The 21,676-nt window shown below is 38.2% G+C and overlaps 1 protein-coding gene across 1 annotated transcript in view; it reads right to left on the reverse strand.

The window, feature by feature from the left end:
* Nucleotides 1–2,597: 2,597 nt before the first annotated feature.
* CD109 (CD109 molecule) overlaps nucleotides 2,598–21,676 on the reverse strand; it is a 66,405-nt gene continuing 47,326 nt past the window's right edge. Inside the window, exons 25-33 of the mRNA XM_053938837.1 lie at nucleotides 21,361–21,589; nucleotides 20,673–20,838; nucleotides 19,377–19,567; nucleotides 17,221–17,376; nucleotides 17,070–17,135; nucleotides 12,730–12,866; nucleotides 8,331–8,487; nucleotides 7,814–7,916; nucleotides 2,598–5,425 (exon numbers count right to left, since the gene is read on the reverse strand). Of these exons, the coding sequence (XP_053794812.1) occupies nucleotides 5,235–5,425; nucleotides 7,814–7,916; nucleotides 8,331–8,487; nucleotides 12,730–12,866; nucleotides 17,070–17,135; nucleotides 17,221–17,376; nucleotides 19,377–19,567; nucleotides 20,673–20,838; nucleotides 21,361–21,589 (1,396 nt within the window). The 3' untranslated portion in view covers nucleotides 2,598–5,234. The remainder of the gene's footprint in view (nucleotides 5,426–7,813; nucleotides 7,917–8,330; nucleotides 8,488–12,729; nucleotides 12,867–17,069; nucleotides 17,136–17,220; nucleotides 17,377–19,376; nucleotides 19,568–20,672; nucleotides 20,839–21,360; nucleotides 21,590–21,676) is intronic.

The following is a 21,676-nucleotide window of genomic DNA, read 5'->3' on the forward strand; positions in this document are numbered from 1 at the left end:
TTCTTCTTTGTATTTAGTATCCCATACAACCTAACAAAACTAAAAAGCACAACAAAAAACCTCAGTTCATATTATAACATTATAAGATATAAACAGTGCTGATGAAGTTTTTGGGTAGCTACTAGGAAATACAACAAATTATTTGAATTTAAAGATAAATCTTATACTGGAGTACTGGTGACTCAAATGCAGCACATAAGGAATTAATGCTCATACCTATCTGAAAACAAGCTATCTATAGGAAAACTAATCATTAGATTAATCTAATATAGCACACTATCAGCCTTTATTGCATTGCCTAGAATAGCAATAGAGCAATGGCATTTCCATTTGGCACACAGAAATACATGAAAATTAATAAGAAACAATATGGAAGTGAAATATTTTGATATGGGGAAAAGAAAACAACTGCTGTTATATTTTATAGATAAATTAAGCATCTTATTTCAAAATCTTCAGATCATAGTTCACTGCATAAGATCTTATGGTAGAAGAAGAAATGTTATGACAAAAATAGTATTAGTCATTACAATTAAAATTGAATCCTCTTTCTTAGCATTTCAGACAGAAAAATTATGCCATTAGGCACTAGTTGCTTTCTACTATATTCTTTCTTAAAAATAAAACAGTACACAGCGTTGTTGGTTTGGGCACTGATAGATCTTGTGTTTATGCACATACACTGCACACTGCAGAACACTGCAGCCTGTAACAGCTATGTGAATGCATCTGCTTTCTGCAGGATTCAGCAAAAATCAAATATTGTCAATATTCATACCAACTTGAACAATGCATTCAGAGAAATATTGCTAGGATCATATTTTGAAAACTGAATAAAACCAAGTTTTGCATTTTAGGTTGGACTGTCAGTAGTCACTGTCAAGGCAAAAGAGAGGCTTGTAATATAAGGAGGACATGGAAGTAATGGAGCAAGTTCAGAGGAAGGTCATGAAGCTGATAAGAGGATTGGAGCACTTCCACTGTGAAGACAGGCTGGGAAAATTGGGACTGTTCACCTGTGGAGATCTCACAGCAACCTTCCACTGTCTGCAGGGGGCCTGCAGGGAAGCCAGAGAGGGACTCTGTCTGGAGCTGTGCTAACAGGACAAGGAGTAATGAGCTCCAGCTGAAAGAAGGGAAACTCAGGTTAGGTGTTAGGGAGTTTTTAACCTGTGAGGGTAGTGAAACACTGGAACAGGTTGCTCAGAGGGGTTGTGGATGCCCCAACCTTGTCAGTGTTCAAAGCCAGGCTGGGTAAGGCGTTGAGAAATCTGGTCTAGTGGGAGGTGTCCCTGCACATGGCAGAGGACTTGGGACAAGAGGATCTTAAGGTCCAGTCCAACCCCTTCACATTCTATGAACACTGGATGTGGCTCTCATGTTTCTCCTGCACCCATCTGGCCACCTCCCCTTTTTACCCTGTGCCACTGATGTGCACAAGCCACAGGCTCCTGCTTGTGAAGTGTGAACAGGAGCACGTGGTATGGAAGCTAACTGGGAATACCTGCTCTGCTTGTGTTTGATACAGGTTGTGTCAAGGGAGGCCTAGATTGGGTATTAGGAAAAATTTCTTCACTGTTAAGCATCAGAACAGGCTGCCAATGGAAGAAGTGGTGTCACCTTCCCTGGGGGTATTTGGAAAGAGTGTAGATGTGGTGGTTTAGTGGCGAACTTGGCAAAGCTGGCTTAATGGTTGGACCTAATGATTTTAAAGGTCTTTTCCAACATAAGCAATTCTATGGTGGTGCCATGCTGGGAACGAAACCGGCCCAGCATGCAGGTTCTGAGGTGCTCTAAACCTGTTAAGCAGCACTCATTCCCTGTTCTGTACTACAGCATTTAGTATAGAAGATCTCTAAATGACACCCACATTGAAACCTGTAGAGAAACCCTCAGCTAAGATCATGGATGACAGCAGAGGCAGAATGTGGGGGGGAACACCTTTAAAATACACTAGAGTTTTGTTTTAGACTCAAACCTAAATAAATACCTCTTACTGATTCAATAGCAAATTAAGGGCTCTAGATAGACCATATCCATTGACACCCTGTGGCTGAAAAGGGCATGGGAAATACCAGTGCACACTCAGATTTGTCAATGAACAGCAGAAATGTCCAGCCAATACAACATGAAGACTCCATCACAAAAGACCTTTTCATGACTGCTTTTAGCATCACTCCTTAAAACTCCTTGTAGACCTTATTGCTGAAGAGTTCCAAAAGACTTTTTGCTACAAGATTTCCTGCTAACTTCAGTGGGAGCACAGCCCCCCTAACATCCATGGGTGTTACAGAGCAATGGGGATAATATATATGCTGAGCATTTGTGTGAAGAATCCCACACAACAATGAGGAAAACAAAGTCACAATGCCAAATAATATTCCATTCACTGCCAACACAGTACAAATTTTATCCTCTGCAATTCATTCAAAGCACCAGCCACTACTGCAAAGTGACTGAAGGCACTGATGCAGGAATGTTAAAGGCCACCTAGTGTAAACATTTGTTTAAAGTCATACAATGTACACTGTTTCTTTAAAATAGCTTGATACAGATGCAGATTTGGATGCCTGCAATAAAATGCCTTCTGTATAGAATAAAGTAAAATAAAAGACAATGTTTATTCACTGACTCCAACAATTTCCCTGACATGGTACATTATGACTGATGATTCTTAATATAGTGTGCAAGGCAGCCAAAAATCATTTAGAAACATGTGTTGTTTGTAGCAAAAACAAATGTAAGGGAATACTTGTAAAAGCTGCACTGTCCTAAGCATTTTAAATCTGTTTTTCTTGGAGGATTTTCAGGAAGATTGGACTGCATGCAAAACAGAACTAATTTATTCCTACTATCTACTGCAAAAGAGCAATTTATCTCCAGTACATCTTGTCTAGAAAATAAGCCCCTTTATCCTATCATTAATCAGGTACCAATGTCCCTATTAGAAGCCCTGCATATAGTAAAACCTGGAAGTACGTGAGCTTTGGGTTTTTGAAATTATATTAAAGGGAGACAAATGACAAGTCAAGTCTGCTGTTCTCAAAGACAAGAGAAGACCAACTTTCATAGGTCGCAAGAAAATCAAAACACATCCCAGTTTAGATGAGAATTTTTTCCACATCTTACACTTGGCACAGTTTGATTTAGGCTCCCATAAATGAATAAAGGATTTGAGATGCAGAGGTGTGTTTAAGTCTGTATCTTCATTTCTCTTAGCTTTGGACCCATGTATGGCTTACAGAGGATGGGATCCTGCATCCTACTGACTAAGCAATCTGTTTGGCTTCAATAAATACATTACTTCATGTGGGTCAGAGCAGCACACACACTCTGCTCAGGCACTAATTAACTACTCAAAAGGCTAAATAAGTAACACACCAAGGACAAGTGAAAAGCATGAATGACCATGAAGAACCAGGCCTAAGCTCTGCCTAAGAAACAGGACAGAACCCCAAATTTGTGAAAAACATTGTAAATTCCAAAACCAGGGGAGGTAAAACAAATAACCCCATCTAAACTAGTTCTGCAGTTAAAACCTATGCATTGGTATTAGAAAGCACTCCCAGTCTAGGAAGTTCAGGCCTCTTCCCATACTAATATGCAAAATTTCCTTTGTGAACAACATTATAGATGAGCACAAATACAAAAATATACATTTTAAGCAGTAGCAAAAATGGAATCAAAATCCTTGAGCAAAAATTGCTCAAGGAAAGTGACTGTCATATTATTATTACATGTGCACAAAAACACACTCCGTCTAATAAAGGTATGAAAGAAAGGGAATCAATAGAAATTAGAACTTCCACATCTCTTAGTCAGCATGACAGCTATTAACTTCATTTCAGTAACTATAACAGCTTGGCTGCCTTATCAAAAAGAAATAAGCATTAGATATTACAGGTAGTGTACAAAAAGAACAGATTGGCTGCCAGACAAGGAAGGCATTCATACACTCACTCAGGAGCAACGAGCTCCCAAGCTCACACATTTCCACACTCACAGAGATCTGTAATTCTCCCCATGTGCAAAGAGCAGTTTTGGGTGCAAAAGTGCCTGCTACTTTTCACCATTCCTCTCCTCCATTCCACTTCAGCAGAGCACTTGAGCATACATGGACGTGGCTGAAGTTAAGCAAGCGTGTGAATTGTTTGGCTGGACTGAATGCATAGGCAGCCCATGCCTCCTAAAAGCCTCTCCCACCACCAGCAACTGAGGCACAGATGGCATCCAGGGCCACCAAGTCACATGGCACTGAGAGCAGTAAACAACTGTCTGGGGTATGCCACCTGAACTGTTGACAAGGTGATGCTGAAAGCACAAGACATAAATGATGCCCCAGAGTGACATTTCCAGGAGACATCAAAAAAACCAGAACAGGTTCAAAGCAAACTTCCTTCATCTGGCCATAAATGCATGCCAGCTGACACCAGCATTCTCACAACTGCATTTGTTTCTGAATAACCCTGGAAAAATGAACTCTGATAAACAGACTTTATCTTTGACACATTTACAGTAAAAAACCTTTTAGAGTAAAATGCATGAGAACATTCTGAGGCATTACTTTCAAGCATGATTAGCTTATGAATTGACAAAAAAATCCACCTACCTGCTCTGTAATGATTACAAAAAAAAAAAAAAAAAAAAAAAAGAGACTGACAACTTTCTGGAGCATTCAGCAGTTTCTAAATGCAGTACTTTTTGGCTCTTGGATGTGCTCTGAAGCCAGCTCCTTCTTTTTTTCATATTATTCCCCATGAGAGCACACAGAGAAATTCAGTATTAATGTTGAGTGTCACATCTTCAGAACAGAACAAAGTGAACTCTGACAGCAAGCTCCTACCATTGCTTTTCAACACCCTAATGGAGAAGCAGATAGTGTTTCAGAAAAGCATGGTAAATTAACATGCATCCCTAAAAAACAAGCACAGTTGGAAGCTGGGGTAAAAACAAAGTGGGATTATGGAGCTAAGTTTACTTTTTATCACACTGCTTTCTCAGTAACTCTGTGCTTCTTCAGAAAATAAATTCAGTATGAAACTAACTTTTCCAGCAGACACTCGTAGAAGTTTTCTGGCACAGCCAGAAATTTACCATATGGGCGAGCCCAGTTCTCCCTGAACACAGCAGGAGTTTGGTCGTGGTAATCACTAAAGACAGGCTGGTATCTGAACATAAAATTTTCTTTGGATAATTTATGGAAACCTTAGATGTGAAACATAATCTATTTCTTTTTACAGCACCCAACTGCACAGCAAGTTTACATGAAGGACAAAGAGTACACAGAACAAGGAGGCCAATGAAGAATGCTGAAGCAAGGCTGCAGAACCATCTCTGTGGCAAAGGTTGCAATCACTTTCACAGAAGTCACAAGAGGTTATACTTTGCATTACTTCTGAATTATAGCTTCTTACTGCTCTTCTCCCTGTTCAGAAAGGTTAGTTAACATTAGTTAATGAACTTCTGAAAATTAACCAAGAACCTAGCTTCAAAAAGAAATAATTTTTAAAGAATGCACTAAACTCTGACACAGACCTCATCAGACACTGCAAAACACTTTTCCCAGGTATTTAAGCCCAGCCATTACTCATTTTTCTTCACCCAGAACACCACAATGTATTCAGGCCAACGCCTGGTGAAAGGCACAATTTCACAGACTCAGTCTCAATGGTTAAACACAATCTGTTCACAAACCTTGGACAAACATTCTGGAAAGAATGTTGCCCCTACCTACAGGACAAAGGAACTCAGATGCTTTACCTGGCAAGTTGCTGGCTATAACATTGAAGAGCCAGGTCTCTCCTAACTGATGCTTTCTCCCACTACCATGTATGGGAGCTCCAGCTTCCTGAATCTGGGACTGCTCACCTCACCTAGGTCCTGCTCTTGTATTTTACTCCCTCATTCCCTGAAGAGTTGCTACAGAGCCAGACTAGAATTCTGAAAAATCATATTCATTTCAGAAACATCAGTGCCTGGTAGTTGCTCAAGGAACAAGCTTTTGCAAAGTTTCTTCCTCATAGTGACTTTTTTCCTTTTTTTTTCCTTCCAACCAGAGACCTTGCAACTTCTTTTTTTTTTTTTTTGTAGTAGCATTTTTTAACTGAAATTATATTCATTGTCATTACATGCCTCAGGGTATTTAAAATGTTATGGGCCAAATGTTTACCAAACAGTGACACCCAGTTAGTTATAAAATGTCAGGTAAGAGAATACTGCTGTGCTGGCATTCAAGCTAGCTCTTACACATATGTCAATTGTACTATCTGCCACAACAAAATTAGAGTTATCAATAAATGCCAGAGCATTTCCTAGCTCTGAATATGACATGAATCTGTCATCATCACATAAAATATATCCCTGCAGCTTGGGTCACCAACTACAACAGTGATGGAAAATAATAAATTAAAATAAAATCACAAATCACATTCCTGTATTAGACAGGAAGGAATTCTCCCAGAAGAACTCAGCATGGCATATATATATATATATATATATATATATATATATATATATGTTGATCAATAATATATCTGTGCTATATATTGATAGGAATGGTGTTCTGTAAAATAATATTTCCACAAACCATTATCTTGAAATTAAAGAAATGACACCACTGATTACATCATATAAATTTTGGTCCTTAATATTAGTTTGCTAACTGAGAATTTATGAACTAAATTTATTTAAATATAATAAAAATATTTACATGTGCATTTACCTGTGACTTTACAACAAACATATTTATTAGCCTATCTAATAGCAGTCTTATGAAAGATTAGATCCCAAGCTCTTCTTTCCAGGAACTGGAAATTCATTTCAGCCACAGATTCTAAGTCTTAAGTGTTTCTCTCAAATAAAAACTTGCTGTAATTTTTTAAGCCACTAGCCCTTAAAACATGCTCTAATTAATGTGCAGTGTACTTATAACCATTCATTTCCTATTTTACTTTAAAATTCTGTGAATGAGCAATAATTTCAGCCTATATAGAATAAATGTAACCTTCATCTAGCTGAAGTAGCACACATCATATTTGGTTGTCTTTTGTATTGTGCTAAAATGCATGAAAATATTGCCTATACAACTTTTTTATGCCTTATCTCAAACCAAGCCCAAATCCTTAATAAAGTACCTTAATGAAGGTGGTTCATGTAATGAAAACCCAGTATCTTCTCCAGCAGCCTGTAATTTTTTTCTTGCTTTTAATTTTGCCAAAGAGCTTTGTACATTGTTGCCCATCTCTAAAACACACTCTACATAACACATACTACATAATACATATAATACACTCATACACAACAACAACAAACAAAAAACAAACAAAAAGCCCCCAAAAAATCACAACCAAGCAAACCAACCTAAAGCCCCCTCCCCCCAGAAAAACCCCTTTGAAACTCCTTTTTCAATGTACACCTTTTTTAGGTAACAACAGAAGTCAAAACATTGGCATTTTCTCCCATGAAGGACTCTTAGTTTAAGTAAGGAACAGGTGGCAAAGCTACTCGAGAGGCAATTATTAACTTGGTTAGTGATTCACAGTGAAGCTCCTGATTCATTTTGATAGTTTTGGGAACATACTGGGCCAGACAATTTGCAATAGTTGAGGAATCAACCCAGCAGGACAACAGATATGTGAAAACACGACGACTTGTTAGTAGTACTTGCAAATTGGGCAAGTCAATGACCAAAAAGACTACAGTTCAATGCAGCTTTTTCTTCACTAAAATTTCTCCTATTCCTACAAGAAGAAACTTTCTTTGAAACTTCTGAATAATTAAGTACCATATGAAATGACAAATGATTGACACTTACTAGGTTCATAGTAATCCACTACAGTCACTGACGCATCTTGGATATTTGCCACCTTGAAGTCTCTCACAGCTGGAATATCCACACAAACCTGTGTTTCATTTAGCTAGGAAAAGAGAAGAGAAGCATCCTGAGAACCCTGGGGATGGTGGTTTCATGGAGGAGCTAAGGACTTTTAGCTCAGTGGTAGTCCATTTCTAAAGGCTTAAGAGTCAGGGTGGATATTAAGATGCTTATCTCGTTTGCAGTCATTTGGTCAAATTACAGACTTCATGAAGTCTGCCTTCTTAAGTGTGATTTTTAAGAGGCCTAATTAGAAATCCCTTACAAATACAATTGAGTTATACCTATCCAATCAGTCTCACTAAAAAACAGAAGAACCATTAATTCAATGTAAATAGCAGATGTTGATTTCCCCAAAGAACACAATCATAATATGTCCTTCCAAATCTAAGCCTAACAATGTCTGAGTCAAGATCAAAATCACCACAAACACATTTCTTTGTTATTTCTAACTTACAGAATCCAAGTATAGGTTGACTTTTCCATTTTCCTTTTCCGTCTTCTTAACTGTATTGTCTAATGGAACAAAATCTGGTGACACAGAGAAACCACTGAGTAAGCCAACCTCCATGAGGACCATACCACTACTGGGAGTTGTGCCAGAACCAAAGTACCTTTTCAAAACACAGAGACAAAGAAACTTTTAGTAGAAATACAGTGGCCCACTCTCCAAAGAAAACATTTGATCTTTAAGTCCCATCTAATGAAGTAATAATGCTTAAGAATACTTAGGAAATAAATGGAACAAAATCCTGACATGAAAATGTCTAATGATAAAAAGCTAATAATTAATTTCTCAATTATTTTTCTAGCTAATTTTAGCCAAATATGCAAACGCTGGTTTAGCACTGAGAAAACTTCAATACATAAATCATGTGAGACTACACTGACACCATGAGGAACTTTCCATCAGCATCTATTACTACAGGTTTAGATTACAAATATGCAGAAACTACTGCAATTAAACATGTTTCAGAAGAAGCAATTAAGAAACTGCTGCGGGAATTCTTGTACTGAAATATATGCATTTCCTCTTATGGATGCATTGTTTTGCTTTTATTCATTTTGGAAGCCAAGATACAGATGTATACACCAAAGAAGTCTCCCAGACCTTTTCATATTTCCTTCACAGAGACTGACGGCACCATTAACAAAGTCATCATCAAATTATTTCACAAATTTTCAGTTTTAGGATGCATAGCCATGTTGTTAATCTACATTTGGAAGAAGATTTAATAAGTTGAGTCCCATTTTTTTATTATTATTGTATCTTCTTTTTATTATTATATCTTCTTCCAATGTGAAAACCAGATGCTGGAGTAAAAGTCTGCTCTATTGGGCAAGCCTTGCACACTATGGTGCATAACAGATATATCAAAATATATTTATGGTGCTCTGTGCTACAAGTGTCACCTAAATGACTTGCAAAAGATTCTACTGCTTTAAATAAAGGAGAGAGCAGAAGAGTTTCCCTGGCCTTAGCATGGAAGGTAAATTATTATTGTCCCACTAAAACAGAAGTGTCTCCAATCCTCATTTCGAAAGCCTGGCAGTATTGAAAGTAATTAAACTATTTCTTTGTAGAGCTGGGTAGTTAAAAAAAAAATAAAAGGGAAGAGTTGCTTTCAAAGCACTGCTGTTAAGCCTGGCTGATTCAAGGCAGATACAACTTTGAAAGAAATACAGCACAACCGCTGACTTCAGTTGGCTCACAAGATGAGAAACAAGTGAAACCATCTGTTCGATGATGTGCTGTGCCAAAGTAGCTGCTATTGCAAACAAATAATTGAATTGGAACTGGATGTCATTATTTCTGCATAATTACCAAGAAGAGGAGAGTAAAATACCCAAGCTGTCTAGCCAGCCTGGGGTGCTACTAAAACACCAACAGGGAACCAAACTACCTTGGTACTGTCAAGGAGTGAATTAGATATATCCCTAGAATTTAGGAGGATCTGGCTCTCAAAAAAAGGAAGAGCAGCAGCCTTGGAGGTGGGTTGTGGTACTATCGCTTCAACCCCATGGTCTCTTAAAAAAAAGGGGGAAAAAATCATCATGCAAGAATGACCAGTAAGAGAAAGACAGACTTGAAACTTGTACCTGAAGAAAACTGCTAATATTTTCAGTTGAACTTTATATTTCAGCTCATCGGCAATATGAGATCAGGGTGAGACCCTCTCACAGATAATACAAAGAAGAGAAAACAAAACCAAGCTAGTGTAGGCAGAAAGCAGAAATGAGAGAGTAAATTGAACCACCAGTGATCAGTTTCCCATGTCTGGAAAAGGTACGTGGACAGTAAGATGTAGAAAAAACTAGCAATCCTGGGTATTTGCCTCTCAGAGAGTGCATTAGCTCCTCTAACCAAGAACCACTTCAATTTGAATGAGACATCATCTGCTCTAGTGTCATAAATAATACCAGTTAAGAAGACCATAGCCAACCCCTATCAAGCTGGCTGAGAGAAGGTGAATATTCTCCAGATTAAAGAAAAGAAAAGAATTGTGATGGTGAAGCTTTCAATACCTATGTATATCCACAGCTAGATGCATACCCACAGCTAGACTATACATACCACTCCTTGAGATTTCAACAGCCTTTCTGAACTGGTTTCTCTACTAGAAAGCTACATCATGCTATAAAGATCATGAGTAGGCCAACTTTAAACTAATTTAGGAATACAGATAAGGCATATATTATATACAATTTAAAGGGAAAAGAAGAGGAAGATGACCAGTCTATCAAGCTCAGCAATCAGAGGTTGAAGCCGTAGTCTAAGCAATTTAAACACTTACTCAAAGTACCAATCCACTTCCCACAATAAGAGTTGATGGAACTGATGTAACTAAATGTTCCAAGTAATCTCTTGAGGCTGCTTTTGAATGTCACTAGATTTCCTCCATTTCTTTGAACACTTTGCATGAATTAAAGCATCACCACCCTAGGGGCTTCCCAGAGAGATGGAGCACTTCTCTGTAAGAGAAAGGTCTTAGCTAGAGAGTCAGGTTGCCCATAAAGGCACCCCAAACCCAGCATGTAAACCCTTTACATGTCAGGAGTTTATGCTAGACTTTAGAATGCTGTTGACACTTCGTAGAAGAATTTAAAAGAGAACAAGCCCCTTCTGTTTCAAGAGCTCTCATGTATTCTAGTGTCTCTGCCCACCATCTGTGTCACTGAACTGGATACTAGAAACATATAAAACCAGAGCTCTGGCTTTATGCCTGCTGGCTAGTTCCCAAATTAAATCAATCCTCTGTACTGAAATCATATTCTCTGTAGCTGATTATTTGCATGATGGTGTCACCTAGAGGCTCCATCTCCAGTCACAGTTCCCTTGTGGTAGGCAGAGCAAAAGAATAGTTCTAGGCATAGGGCATACAAAGTTTAAATAAATAGCAAAAAGAGGGTGTGGATGAAAGGTATGTAAGACTAACCACGGTGGATCAGGCAGTACTTTGCAAATCTTGCATTTACAAGGAATGTAACAAGGTGTTACCTATCTAATATGTATAATGTCACAAGAAGAAAACAGTGTTTCTAGAGGAAGTATTCACAAATAGATGAAATCCTTAAATACAACAAATGCAGTAAACATTGCAACAACAACATTATTGTGGATAATAAAAGACAGAAGACAAAAACCATAAACACACATACATATATATAAATATATATATATATAGAGAGAGAGAGAGAGAGAGATAGATAGACAGATAAAATGTCCTATAGGGTTTCATATGAAATATGCAGTGGTCTTTAACTACAATAGGAAATGCATAATGAAGAAGCTGCCAGAAAACAAGCACCTTCAAATATACCTTTTAAATATGTGTAGAACACCTCCACAGCAAGCAACACGGAGGCCCAAAGAAGTCAAAGAAATAACGTGACTGACTGGCTGGCCTGGGAATATGCAACTCAAAGTCACCTATTCTCATGTGATGCAAATTCTATGCAGGTAACACCAGACAGCTGTCCTGTGGTCCCTGAGATGATACTTGAGTAGTCTCAGCTCAGTTTTTAATAAGTGATTACTGAACAAGAAGCATCACCCCAGATGCACATGTTCTCCCATATTCTCCTGCCCTCTCCCCCTTATTCAGCAAAAAGAAAATAATTAGCCAGGGTGGAAAACTTTCCACCTCTTTCAAATCTAGAAAAATGTATTGTATTCTATTACCAAGTTCTTAGCTACTGGTGAATGAAAGACCACAAAGATAGTTGCACAATAAGGTAATGTGAATTTATCGTTATGTAAATATGGATTTTGACTCCTGCCAAAATTGTTCTGGGTGAAGTTAATTACAGAGATTAAAAAAAGAATGATTACTTCATGATGTTTGTAGCACCTCAGAATTTCCTTCTCTCTTTACAAAAAAAGTATCTACGTCTGTATCAGAAGCACAGGATTCTTTTCATGAAAGGTAAGAGTAACAGGTCCTTGTCAGAGTTTGCTACTCAAGTTAGAATGCAGAGATACTGATTCAATTTTCAAGTCTGTCCACACTCATCCCTATAGCTCAAAAGCACTTGCACCAAAGAAACCATTGAGATTTTTTTTTCTTGTATTTCACACAAACTCTTCCACATTCCTCTAACATTTAGGGTACCTCGATCTTTATGCATAATAGTAAAAAAACTACTAACCTGGCCAGCAAAAATTGGTTTATAAATTGATTCTTAGTTTCACTACTATAATTTGTGCAAAGTAATTTTTGTTTTCTTCAGGTATACATTTATATCCCCGACATTAGTAAATTCATACAATGAAACTGATAATTTAGTTTATTTAAAGCAATCTAAAGTTGGTATATACAAGGATGTGTATGAGATGCTCCAACTGATTTACCTACCTTGTGCACACATTCAAAGTCAAGTGGTTTTTATCCTCTTTATCATCTTTTACATCAACATTCAAGTCAAAGGCTTCTTGATTTTGGACAGATCTGAGCCTCTGATCTCTGTGCTTTGTGTTGTACATAACATTGAGCTGTGGATTGCAAGTACAGACATCAGGTGACACGTAAAGTAAATCAGTGTGGTTTAAACACTAACACCATAATGCCAGAGGAGCATTCACATGAGAAAATACACATTTGCACAGACCTGCTAGCCTATAATTGACTTGCTAACCTATAACTTGGACAAGGCCCTCTCATACCTTTAAATTTGGACTGACAATTTTCCATTTGCTACCTGAAACCATTGTAGAAGGACTGTGATTTTCCAGAAGCACTTTTCATTCCCTTTTTTTTAGCCAGGCAAAATGCATGTTGGAGTCTTGCAAGGGGAGTTACTTTAGCCACCTTCTGCTTATTTTTCTACTAAAAGTAAAGAAGAACCCCCCTACCATGTTATGTGTTTATCTGGATAACTGAGGGAATCGTCTTTAATTTCTGATTTTTGCTTTTGCTGCCATGTCTCTCACTTTTTGATACAAAAATTATGATCCTTCTTTCCATCTCTATGCACAATTCCCACTGCCCTGCCCAACATTGCTGAATATAGCATGCTGTATGAGTGCAGAGCCAATTCTGCAGAGACACTCAGGACAGCCATGGTGCAACTGTGAAGATTTATCATGCACAACTACTCCACAGGAGAAGGCAGTATCAAGGATGAAACCAGTCTAGAAAGCCTGCCAGCTGAAGGCACACCAAAAGCAGTGCCTCAACAACCTGTCACCATAGAAACAAAACTGTTTTAACTTTTGCCAGAAAAAGCTAATGAATGGGAATTTACTGCCAAAGCAGGAAGTTCTGAAACCACATATTGAACAGGTCAATCAGCTAGTATTTTCATGGAATAAGCTATTGCTGTTACAGTCTTGACTTTCTTTTCCCCTGTTTCTCATGACAATGAAGGAAAACGTTTTCACAACACAGAGTTTAATTAAAGCCTTCTTCTGTATACACACTCACTTTGGGGACAGAAGGCTATTACACAGAAACTCACATTAAATTAACAAAATGTGCAACTGCATTTCTTAAATTCTAAAAGGCAACTGTCAAAGCTGAAGGCAGAACTGGTCCAGTCTTGTGTATAGTGCAACCAGTTCTGATGAGAGGCCCAAGGAGAGAAAAATAAAAGTTAGTTTTCTGCATGAGTGATGCTTCAAATAGTAGCTGACACTATCAATTGCGCTACACTTCCAAAAATATGGCACATTTATAATCCCCTAATCAATGCATATCCTTTTTCTTCTTCAACTAGCAGCATAAATGAGCTTGACTGAGCATGTGAATTCAATTAAAACATCTCCAATATTTTCTGTCCCTTTTTGAGTGCTCAACATCCATTCAAATGGTAATAGAGAAATATGTGTGCATTTCATCATGTACCCATTTCAGTACCATCACACTAAATAACATTCAGTCCTCTGCCTAAGTTCAGCAAAAATACACCGAGTGGAAAAAACAGTCATTGTTTCCAGTAACGAGCAACAGGGAATTCTGAGTTTTTTTCCTTATTCCCTCTCTATACCTCATCAGATCAAGGAGATCTTGTTCACCTATCCACTTTGCCCATACTCATCCTTGTCTGAGCCTGTCCACCCTCCCCTTGTTGCTAGTTCTAGATTTTAGTGGCATTCTCCTTCCTTCCAAGAAGGCATGGGCCATGCCAATTATTTTAGTGATGTGTCAAGACCAGTTCACAGCGGTTCCAGACAGCAGAGAGGTGTTTCTTTCAGCAGGCCTCCTAAGGAAGATTGCTTCTTTGACTCCTTTCTCTAGAGCATCTTTCGTAACACCCTAACCTATCCTCTCTTCCCTCTTTCAGAGTAAGTGTCTTAGGTCATGCATGGGATATACCCACAATGGGATACAGCTACAATGGAGAGACAAGCTTGGAAACTTTGTTGACACCAGGACCAAAAAGCTGTAAGTAAATGTCTGCCTTTACAATCATATCCAAAATAAATACATTTTATGAGATCCTGAAGGGTCAGGAGTGAATGCACTGCCAACTTGCACACACAGACAGTGAGATTTCACTTTTTTTTCCTAAGAATCCATTCTATTGGGAAAGCACGATGTTTCCATGAATGGATTTAATCTTGTGTTGTGTGGTATTTAAATGAATTACTGTTTTGACACGCTACATTTGGCGAGAAAGCCAAATGTACTCTGATGGGTACAAGACAATGAAACCCAGCTGAAGAAATGTGATTGCAATGTCATATGCTATCTGATTTATTAAATCTGATCCAGACCTAGCCTATGTCTGGGAAAAAGAGAAATCTCATTCAATGTCCTCAGCGCTCTTTCTTTTAGAATACCAGATCTGCCAAAGGAAGCAGAAGGAAGGAACTGATCTCAGCAAAGACAAGGTTTTGGAGGAACTACTCCAGGGTGTTAAGTGCAATATTCTGAATCAAGTCACAGCATCTCTGACTCAAAGCTTCAGGAAAAGAGGCAACAGCACAGTGACCTAAAAGAACAAGGTAATCTAGCCTGGGTTCCTGAACAGCAGTTCTTTGTGAGCACATTTCCACGTTCATGCAACAAACCAGGAACTTAAACCCTGGTGTTATACACCCCCAGGGAATGCTTCCACCACAGTCAACTGGCTATTCTCAGTGGAAGACTTCTGCCCAGTCTTCAACAGACATGCTAGTTGAATGTGAAATTTTCCTGCTGGAAATAATGTAAATGGAACCAATGTGTTTTTACAAAAGGTATTAATTTCAACAAATCAGTGTTTTCCAGCAAGAAACAATTTGCTGAAAAGCTTTTCATCAGCTCACCTGACAAATTAACTGACTTAATATCAGGGAATATTTCCCAACAATGATTAGGCTTAAGTAGTCTTAACTGTTCTGGAGTCCCACTTTGTTACATTCCACACAATCACACACACAGGCACACTGATGTGTGAATACAGTCCTGCTGAGATGTTCACTCCTATCTTGGCCTGCAAGTCTGAATCTAAATTATCCTCTGAAACTTTTGAACTTTGCTGTAAACTTCATTTGTACTTCTGGGAATTAATAAACGTGGGTTGTGATTTATGGCACTGTGGATTTTGCAGACTGGTGGTTAATGAATGAGGTGTACCTACAGCTGCTGTTCACTGCTGATAGGCAGCTGTGAAGACTTCTTTGAAAAGGTATTTTATCCCAAAGCACATTTACCAACCATCACCAGGCTTTTTTTTTTTTTTTTTTTTTTGCTTCCCAGATGCATAAGAATGCTAAAGTGAAGGACAGATTGGATGGAACAGATATAATCTGACCTGGCATAAAACTTGGAGACACTTAAAGGTGGCTTTGGATCAGTTTTCTCAAGTGTGACTAGTTGTCCAGTAGGAACTCTTGTTTTGTGACACAGTCATCAAGTATAAATTTATACTTTCAATAAAATTAGTCTCTCATGCTCAAAGACTAGTATTTCTGCTAGCTTTTCCAAGGTCTGCTCTTTCACCTGTGTGGTCACAACCAATTGCCATGGAGAGGGCACTGGGGAAGTGAGATCTAGTGCAGGCCATATTGAGTTAGATCCAGCACTGTTTTCTGATACAGTATTTCTCCTTCCACTTTCTGCCATGCCCACACTTTTGGTTGATGCTAAGTGTCTATTACTGTTTACAGTTTGAAGGATCCTTTGACTCTGTTCTTCATGCTATTTCAGAACACTGTAAAAACTGCTGGAGAACCTAGCTGTAATTAACCTCTTATTTTTAGTTTTTGTTGCTGTCTACTTCAATGAAAGGAAAATAATTCTTGTAACTAGCAATGCAATCTTATTCTGTATTGATCTGTACCTTATTATGGTTTACCACAGGTTCTCAATGAGGCATTTCTGCTAGTCCACATACCTGTTTTACTCTGAACTCTGTGTCTGTCAGTATACCACTGCAGTCCTTTGTCTTGCAAATGAACATTGCATTTCTGCAGGAGGACAGGGCTGCTTTGATACAGCTCTGGCTCATGGAAAGGCCCCAAAACTGTCAGTCATCCAGCAGTACTTAAAAGGCCATGCCATTGGTCAGAAATTACAGGAATATATCCATATTTTATTCATAGCATTCCTCAGTTAGTGAAGTACTTTGCTACTGATTTAAGACATTTTGGATGACTGTTCCTATTAGCATGTTTTATAAAACTTCCAAAACACACCTTCCTTACAGAAAACATATCTTCAGCAAGAATATCTTCAGCAAGAATACCTACCTGACTGCCTGCATTGCCTACCTGAAAAACAGCAAATCCCATTCCCTCCGCTGATACTGTAATTGTCATCTGTTGTGCAGGGGGAATCTGAAAGAAAGATGACCAAACCAGTATTTTCAAAGTACTTTCAGCTAGCAGACTTTACAGAAGTATTCCTCACTTTTTACAGTACCTCCTTAGTCTGAAGCAGGAAACGGTTTCGAGTATCAACTGAGAATGTTTCTGGCATTTCCAAAGAAGGGGCTGTCACTGTTATATCCATTTCTGTTTTGCTTGCCACAGTGAGAGCTGCAAACAGACTCAAGGCTTGTAGAGCCACCACTGTGTCCTGTCAAGAGAAACAAACCCTTCTGTATTGAAAAGAAGCAGCCAGCGCAGCACACAGACCATGCCTTGGGGACCTGCATTGACCCATTTGTTCATTATGCTGGAATCTTCCTGCAGCCACCTCCGTATCTCTGGATTCCCCTGGCATGAAGATCCCAGCCCAGAAGAGAGAGCAACACAAGACAAGAAGTTAGCTACTGTGGGAATGGAAAATGAGGTGGGAGCCAGCCAAGGAAGTTTTCCTCTCGTGCAATGTACATGCAACACCTGACAAGCTGAAAGACACAACAGTCGGAATTACACACCAACCATGGAGAAAGACACAGAGCAAAGTAACAACATTGCTATTTTCTAGATTTATTTAGTGACTATGCATTAAGTACTCAGTACTGCACAGGAGTTTTTCAGGGTGCCTTGATCGTTGATGCCAAAGCTACAGGTCTGAAAAATTACTAACACAAATCTTAACAAAAGGCTGAAATGAATTTTTATCACTCACTCAGCAACAATTTCAAAGGGTTTCAGCCCAGTTTACTCTCTGTATTTGATCCAAAGGTTTTGTGTAATTGTTTAACCACACATTCATATATGTACTTAAAATACTTTTCTTCATCTTTGTGTGTGACTGTAGGCTTAGCTCTCCAGGTTTTGAACACGAGAGTTGGGACATTTGGTCCAGCACAATTTAGGGAATAAGAATTTTAACATCCATTATTTTCTGGGAAGAAATAGATGTAATCAAATAGATGTCTCTATTCTTCTCGGGAATTTTTACTGTTCATGCAGTTCATTTTGCATCTATTTTTAACCAGTCAGAGTGAAGAAATTGGCCTTTCAGGCTTGGCATACAGATAATTTATTTATTATTAAGCCACTTCTAGTAACAAAATTCTAACATAACAGAAATTCATTCACTACAACATGATGACTGTGCCATACCTTAAGGGGCTGGTATGGGCTTACTATTCAGCCTAACTGATAAAAAAACCACTCTCTTTCCCATGCCATATCCTTGTCTGAGATGACCTGCTTCACTGGTTTCTTAAAATGCAGAAAGATCAGCTGATTAGCAACTGCAAATTCACAGTAAGCTGTATCATGTATACAGACTGTGGTCAATTACTACACCCTGACTTATAAAGCATCACACATGCAACTTAATGCTTTTCCCCTTACTGTTCAACAATATATTAAGTTTCTTATGTAATAAACTCATGGAAGGAAACACTCCAAACATTATTTTTTAAAGCAAACTTAGAAGTTAAGTGAAAAACTGTGGAGTAATTTCTACAAGTTAAAAAAGGCATCTAACAAGATACTGGAGCAATTTTGAAATCTAAACAGTTTAGACTATGGAAGAACAAAAGGATTAAATTAATTTCTTAATTTTACCCTCGAGGGCAAATGATATGTTGCTAGATTTCCAAACTTCCAAGTAAAATAGGTTTCTGGAGAATAGAGAAAAGCTTTTAAAACTCATTTAATGCTTCAATCAACCTCTCCAAATAATAAGCAAGAATTAGCACATTAGGAAAACACTAATACTTCAGGGGAACCAAGTCAGTTCTTAAATTGCATTTTACCCAGAACACAGTTAAAGGCTAAGTTAATAGCCTTTCAGGAGTTTGAGGACCCACACATGGTAAGAATAAAAAGAGGCTTCTCTCTTTGTAAAGGAAGTAAGCACATATATTCATCATACTTATTTTGAAAATATGTTTAATTACTTTTCCACAGGCACTACTATTTCTTCCTAATTTGTTATTAGGACATTATATAAAGAAGGTCTCCCTCTAAATCTTATTTTTTATTAGACTTGCCAAAAATACTAAAACTGGCAGTTCAGGAGTAAGATGCCAATAATGCAAGCTTGTACATAACCAAGGCTATTATAGCAAAACAAAACTCAGTAAATATTATGTAAGAATGGTCCCTTTTTATTTTGAAATATACACTACTTGTTTAGAAAGTATAGCAAAACCCCTTAAGACAAGATATTACCTGAGTAGATGAAAATCCCCCAAGGTGGTTTCTTTGATGACTTAACCATTTCATAATAGGGATCCCCTCAGCTAATCTGTCTTGATGAAAATGAGAGAGCAGAGCGTATGCTGCAAGTTCAATATCAATGGACCGTGGCTGCCATGAGTCAGAAATTTCAGAAGCAGGTGTTACCCAAAACCGAAATTCTCCTGTAAAAGGAACCAATAATAACCTGATCCACAGACTGAAGTCTTTGGATTTCTGGGAAAGTCTTAGGGAAAACCTCTTCATTAATGCTTACACATGAGCTCTAGCAATGATCTATGACATTGTGTTAATGTTTAGGTGTGTGTTCCATAAAGGACTGACTTAAGTACTTCCTCAGCAATGTCTGAATCTAGATACAAAAAAAAAAAGCTGGAGTCTAAATAGTTGCTCAACTGATTTCAGTGAATTTTACACTGATCCTTTCCTTGTCAGCCTGAAGTGCTCACATAAAGAAGCCCTTCTGAAAAGGCCACCTTGGTGTTCCAGTGCTCCTTTCTCTCAGGACCAGAGAAGGCACTTCAGGCAGCATAGCTGCTCAGTAGGCTCATTCTCGAGTGAAGCCTTCCCAAAAAAAGGAAGTCACTCTTCCAAGAAGTGACTGTCCAAAAGGCCTAACTCAGTAAACATAGATGGACACTCAAAAGGCTCTGTTGCTAGGCTACAACACGAATTCCTTTGGATTTTTCAAGACAACAGTTACTATTCTGAGCCAAAAGCTTCCATTTCTTATACTCCATATGGTCTGTTCTTCCCCCAAATTAGGAAAAAGAATTCAGCTGAACTTGAAAGAAGTTAAATATACTGAGATGATAGGTCCCCAGAGAAAGTGCAACAGACCTCTGTATTGCCTTATAGAAAGCCCAGTACTTCACCTGGTCTTGCCAATACACATTGCTCCCCAATACCCTCCTGATCTCTCAAACTACATTGGAACAGTGAACTTCATCCATCTATCCCTCTTTAACCAGGCTGATCATACGAGGTGCATAATAAAACAGGAAAACTGACAAGTCATGGCCTTCAACAGCATCACAGTACTGCTATCAGGAACATGGTAACTAAGACTGAAGGCCCAAGCCTTGTTGTGAATTGTCACTCATTTATGGACACTTCTTACTAAGGCTGTCTCCAGACTTCACAGCTAATTCTCTATACTGTACTCTGAACAGACTTGAATTCTGAACACAGAGCTGTAGATATGTGATAGACATTTTTAAATTTGACAAAAATCTATCTTTACAACTGTTTAAGATATTTGTGCAGTACCTTGGTGTTCTGCTCTCTGGTTCAGCATATTCAGTGCTTCCTTCGCTCTTGGACTTTTTGCCCAGGACAATGCATATGTCACAAGTGCCAATGTGTAATTATCTGAAATGCCCTCTGCTAATTTATCTTCTAGAAAGTTTGTAGCAGTCTTGATGGCATAAGCATGCTGGAAATGAAGATAATATTAAAGAATGTACAGTGAATAAAATGTATCTTTGAACAGAAAAATGTGAAAGAAAAATTTGTACTGAACCAGAGAAATTACTATCCCCAAACCACAGCCAAGAAACAATGAAAATCTCTTTCAGAGTCACAAATCAAAAAGGCAAGCCTTTTGATCTGGCATTGCCTTAATGAAAATGAATAATTTCAATTAAATCAACTGGAATGCCTAATATCTTTAAGACGAGTTCTGCCCAAGAAATTTCTTTCCAAGTTCTTGGACTCAAGTCATGACAGTATTCTTGCTATCAGAAACTGCCTTTAGATTTTGCAAATATAAAACTGAAGGGCTTAACACAACTTTGCATTGCTTTAAATAGGTAAGGGATATGCAACAAAATGAGTTTAGATTTTGTCTGTGTTCAAATATTCCTCTATTTCTATTAACTACCAAATGTTTGCCAGGTACTATGAAAATTTATGAAGCATTCTTATAACTATGAATCATATTTATGAATTCCAATACCTGTTTATCTGGGAACCCCAGGAGGGATGACATGATGTAAGCTGTGAGACTAATTGGATTGTTGGTGCCTCCTTGAAGATCACTGTGTAGCACTTTCCCAGGCTCCTGGAACTCTCCATTTAATTTCTGATGACGGACAATCCACTTAGCTGTATCCATGAGTACATCTTTGTCAATATCTATGAAAGGACGAGCTTGAAGGAAACATCTCAATACAAAAGCTGATAACCTTGGGGAAAAGGTTGATCAAGTAAGTCAAAATTAGCCATGCATTACATCTTCTTCTGTTTCAGATGATAGCAGAATACTATAAAGT

This window comes from Vidua chalybeata, chromosome 3 (genome assembly GCF_026979565.1).
Source record: "Vidua chalybeata isolate OUT-0048 chromosome 3, bVidCha1 merged haplotype, whole genome shotgun sequence".
NCBI classification, from domain to species: Eukaryota; Metazoa; Chordata; class Aves; order Passeriformes; family Viduidae; genus Vidua; species Vidua chalybeata.